This window comes from Rosa rugosa, chromosome 3 (genome assembly GCF_958449725.1).
Source record: "Rosa rugosa chromosome 3, drRosRugo1.1, whole genome shotgun sequence".
In the NCBI taxonomy this organism is placed as follows: domain Eukaryota; kingdom Viridiplantae; phylum Streptophyta; class Magnoliopsida; order Rosales; family Rosaceae; genus Rosa; species Rosa rugosa.
Window position 1 is genome coordinate 30028021 of NC_084822.1, and position 5212 is coordinate 30033232.

The 5212-nt window shown below is 39.4% G+C and overlaps 1 protein-coding gene across 1 annotated transcript; it reads right to left on the reverse strand.

Moving 5' to 3' along the window:
- Positions 1-322: 322 nt before the first annotated feature.
- On the reverse strand, positions 323-4099 carry LOC133739492 (fructose-1,6-bisphosphatase, cytosolic). Its single transcript, XM_062167271.1, has 12 exons — positions 3627-4099; positions 3439-3486; positions 3258-3332; positions 3103-3164; positions 2919-2985; positions 2669-2782; positions 2318-2404; positions 1834-1904; positions 1685-1750; positions 1177-1263; positions 1005-1080; positions 323-594 (listed from the first exon to the last, which is right to left on the reverse strand). The coding sequence occupies exons 1-12, from the start codon at positions 3783-3785 to the stop codon at positions 481-483; spliced, it is 1026 nt and encodes a 341-aa protein (XP_062023255.1). The 5' UTR covers positions 3786-4099; the 3' UTR covers positions 323-480.
- Between the last annotated feature and the right edge of the window lie 1113 nt (positions 4100-5212).

Genomic DNA, 5212 nt, shown 5'->3' on the forward strand with positions numbered 1-5212 from the left:
CGGGACAAGAGCAAAGGTTACAGGAGATATTAGCAGTGAGGTTTCCTTTGAATCTCTGCTTATTTGACAGCCGCTTGCCTTTTCAAAACTAAAAGACAAAAGACTTCGTTTTAGGGGAGTGGTTAAGCTTCCATATGAAAGGACAAACAAGAAGCAGGCCAGTTCTCGCCCTAAAGAAACTGATAAGCAGATTCCACACTAAAATGGAGAATCACTGTGGAGCTGTTTACCTTTCCCTACTAGCATAGGCAATTTACAGGAATTATTCTTTCTTTTTCTTTATCTTTCCCTATAAGCATATAAGAAAAGCATACATTCCCTATGAGACTGACAAAGAGCGTTATTTATAAGCATATAACCTTGTTAATGTAGTTAGCAATAAATTGTACTCTCCCAATTATAGATTCCTAAAATAGGTGGAAGTAGCTAAGCAACAATAACAGGTCATGTAATGCGTATAAGAGAATCAGAATTGAAAGTTCATTCCTTCTTTTCTTCAGCAGCGTAGAGTGCCTTGATCTCCTCCACATCATCATAGCTGCCAAGGAATATTGGAGACCGCTCATGTATCTTCTTTGGAACCAGGTCAAGGGCCTGCAAATTGTATGCTAAAATCAGTTACCAACCCCCGGTTTGAGATCAAAAGTTTAATCAACAAGAAATTAATTTGAAGCGTTCTCTTTCAGATGTGACAATCTGAACCATTACCCATATGAACTATTGTTCAAATGTGGTTCTAATTAACACGCAGGACTTTCTTATAGAAGGTTACCCCGTAAGGCTTAAATACTACCAATCAAAAGGTACATGATTTCCCAGAGAGATATCAAAGTTTTGATGTTATGAGAAAGTCTCTATTAATCACATGACATAATTGTACTTTGTTTCTGTAAAGCTCCAATAATAATGCAGAGAATAGCTGTACCATCTATAGCAAAGAAACAAGTTTACGAGCAATTTCAGTCCAGAATATAAACGATAAAAATGTCCAGTAGTAAATATACCCGTTCCTTGCCAGTGAAGGCCTGACCTCCCGCCTGTTCCAGCAAGAATGACATGGGGAAGACTTCGTAGAGAACACTGTTAACACAGGTTAAACCAAACTTTGTCAGGTTACCACCAAACTTCAATAACTGTTTCAAAGAGAAATTAATAGTATAATTGCCCTTAGCATACCGGAGTTTTCCGTTTGGACTCTTCTTATCAGCAGGGTACAAAAAGATACCTCCATAAAGCAATGTGCGGTGAACATCAGCAACCATGCTGTCAATCATGATGATAAGTCATAACAGCAATATCTTATACCATCAAATGCCAAACAAAACGAGTGAAAAACTAGATCATTCTGACCTAAACGCTAATATTTCGGAAAGAAAAAAAAAAAAAAATCTTTTCCCCAGTGATTTGATTCATCAACCCTAGCCATTTATTACAAATTCAACGGTTGTCCTCGTGGTTTTCGGCTTTTAAGACATAAACAAGTCTTGAATTCATAATAAACAACTAGACACTATAAAGTACAATACGTACATAAACACGTACAACCAGAGGATCAGGACCGTAATACAATCCAGGAGTAAGGTACAAAGGTTCAACACTCTAGTGGCATATAGTGAAGAGAAATACCAATTAAACAATTGAAACTCCTGAGTAACATTAACGGCCAAGTTCTCATCCACAGTACCTTCCAATGTATCTTAGAGACTTTGGTGAAGAACCATCTGTTGGGAATTTGCATTTCTCCACATACCTGGAAGCAAAAGGTCAGAAATGTGCAGTGGTAAGCTTGACAAAAAAAAGAAAGAAGTAAACTGTTAATTGAGGTTAACATACTTAGCTGTTGGACCATCCCAGTTCTTAGCATTCCCTTCGTTCACAGAATAGATCTTTCCTTTCTTTGGAATCTGGGCAAAGAAGTAGACATGAAATGCATGATAAACAATCCCAAAAGGAAAAGATGCTAATCTGAAGGATAATATATGTGGTCCAGCAGTCAGCACTTCTGATCAAAATGATATATATTCCTCTCCCAGACAAGACCAAATAACTTCAGCAAAGTCATTAGAGAACTTTATATATATATAAGAATATTTTGTTGGAGAGTAGATGAAAATGTATGAGCTTAATGACTTATTTCAGCAAGGTAGTTCATCTTTTGAAAAAATTGTGGGCAAATGAAAAAGGAAAGGAAATGCACTTTTAAGTTCAGCAATTAATCTGATAATCAACAGTTTCAGCCTTAAGGTTTCTACCAAGAAGCAATTGTAGAACAGGATATGAATTATGTTATTGGAAGAGTATACAAAAGTAGATATACCTTGATGTCTGGGTGAGTTAGTATGAACTCCCCAAGAGATGGATCAAGGGTGAAACCATGAACTCCACTTCCAGTAGTCAACACAAACTGTAAAACGCATACATTTCAAGTAAGTACAGCATTGTCGTGCAAATCTAGACTGCAGCAAAAGAAAATTGCAGATCCTACAATCCAACAATGATTCAAATAAAAATGGCCGTAAGACTATACTAGTAGGAATCCAGTATAAGAATAAGCAATGCTTCTTGACTGGATGCGGAATAGCTAGTCGTTAGGAACAGGTAAGGGTGTTGTGTTCAGTGTCTCACTATAGATGCATCTAAACTAGAAAGAAAGTGGTCTTTGACATACCGTGCAAGAACTTCCGTACATGCAATAGCCTGCTGCCAACATATTCTTTCCAGGTTGCAAGACATCATCTAGAGAAGCTTCCTTGCCTTCGTTAAGCACATAAATCCCAAATATCTAGATGAAAGAAAACAAATGTTTCCCACCAGAGTTTTGAGTTAATCTGGAACAAGTAATTGCTTTCCATAGATATGTCAGTTCAGAATTTCTATCGAACAACACAATAGATTGTGATTAAAATGAGGGATCATACCGTGCCGATGGAAACCCCACAATCAATGTTAGACGAACCATCCAATGGATCAAAGACAACACAGTACCTGCCACCAATATTAGTTTAAAGCATTATTCACACAGAGAACCTATAGTTGAAAGTCTCAATAATTAGTGGAAGCTCTATCAACCCGCATAAAGCATAGACAAGTCTAGATATTTACTTTCCGCGCTTTGATGACTCCACAAATATGGCATCTTCATCTTCCTCCGAAACAAGGATACACTGCCAAGAAAAAACCCCCAAAATGTAAACAGAATATTGGCCCTCAAAAACCCAGCTTTTCTGATTTCTTAAACAAAAAATGTAATAACTTACAGTTCGACCACTGCTAACCAGAGCCTTCACAAAAACTTCATTTGAAAGCACATCCAGTTTCTTTTGCTCTTCACCCTTTAACCAAAACAGCAAACAACACCACATTATATATATAGCATAATCCCACAACAAAACACTCAATAAAAACAAATAGTCCCTTAAATGGTTCAGACCCAATTACCTGAACATTGGTCTCTCCAGCAAGGCCAATAAGTTTAGCCAGACCAGCCTGCCAATAAGTCACAAAAAATTCCACATCAAAACCCCAATAGCAGCACAAAACAAACACAAAACCAATAATTTCCCAATCAAATCGGGAAAACCTTCAAGCCAATTGACCCAAACCAAACAAAAACCCAGTTCACTCACCTTATTGACAGCAGAGCACACAAACTTGCAGCCAAGAACAATATGACTGAGCAAGATCGTGAAGTCTCCTCGTGACTCAGGGTACTTGGACTGCTCATTCAGCACGAACCGAGTCATGGTCATCAAGTCAGTACGGTAGGCATCAGCTTCATGATCCATTTTTCCTCAACCAAAACCAAACACACTTTCTGCACTTGACAAACAGAAGAAGAAGAAGAAGCAAAAAAGGAAAGCCACCCAATACAGAAAAAAACAGGGGAGCTGCTGCTCTGTTTTTGGATTAGATAATGGTGGTGGTGCTCAACTCGAGGCCTAATCTGCTCCTAATGGAAGTTTCTGAGAACACGTGGAGGGCTTGGGATGGGTGAGGGAGCTCGTGGCTGTCACTCAGATAACCCCCTCTCGTCGTTTTCCTTCTGATTCGGCGGTTACCAGGTTTTTGTCGCTTCCCGATCACAGGGAGCTCTGACGAGGTAGTTGTGGACTTCGAGGGACTGAAATTTCATTTTCTATTTGTAGGGCAAATTTTGCAAAGAGGTCCTTTTGTTTTGTGCTATTTGTGGTTTGGCCTCCGAACACCACGAGAGAACGATGAATATACCTAGCTAGCTTTCTTGTGAAGAAAACCTAAAGTCAAATCATTGACTAACCAAATTCCTATTTCTAAGATATCTATGCATAGTCATAGGCGAATCACTCACTCTCATAGTTATCCACTTTCCTCTTAATACGCAATCATCAATTGGTTGTTTTTCTTTTATTCATAAAAATGGAATTTCATTAATAAATTGATAGAATTTTACATCCAAAAAATTACAGTATGAATTTGTTGGAAATCTTATCTCTACTATTATGAATGGAGGCCCTCTTTTGGTGTCAAAGGGTTTCACCAAATTTTGAAATGCCTAATACCCTTCAATAACATTTTTTGAATAAACCCAAACAGGGTGACTGTCATTCATCGAAAGCCAGAAAGGGCCATTACATATCCTCCCTCTACCAACATGGGGTAGATAAAGAGTTTGTGGTAGTAGCACAGTGATACATAGATTAGGTCCAATCATTTGACGGTTCCATGCTCAGAAAGGGAGCCTATAGACTATTGACTACTACATAGTAAATAGACAGAGTAAACGAGACTCGATGACGCTACTAAAAACCTAGAAGCATAGCTTCCTAAAACAAAGGAAATTATTAGAAAGTAAAAACTAACTATTAGAAAAGCCCAACAAAACAGACCCCAGGAAAGTCACCATCCCAGCCCAATAAGCATGGTCTGACCCAAGCCCAGAAACCAAGCTCCTCTGCACGACGATTGTACGCACAGCCGCCTCATCACTTCTGATCGATCAAGGCCCCACGACCATGCCGGCACGACCGCGCCGCCACTCCTGCGCCGCCATTTGCACCGTCATGCTCATCGTCTTCACGACCTGCCAGGTCCAAATCTCATCGCCAACGAGTCTTGGATACTAGCGCCGAAGCTCCACCACCGTACACCACAGCCCCGCGCATCAGAGATTAGGTGTCAAGAACTCCGCCCCAACCACCATGCCAAGAGATAGAGCAGCAACCTTCCCACGAAA

What these genes read in the sequence shown, in the direction of transcription:
- LOC133739492 (XM_062167271.1), bottom strand. Translation starts at nt 3,785, where the DNA reads ATGGATCATGAAGCTGATGCCTACCGTACTGACTTGATGACCATGACT. An exon ending in TGTGCTCTGCTGTCAATAAG is followed by an intron (nt 3,487 to 3,626) that starts GTGAGTGAACTG and finishes ACTTATTGGCAG; the next exon opens with GCTGGTCTGGCTAAACTTAT. An exon ending in CCTTCACTGGCAAGGAACGG is followed by an intron (nt 595 to 1,004) that starts GTATATTTACTA and finishes TACAATTTGCAG; the next exon opens with GCCCTTGACCTGGTTCCAAA.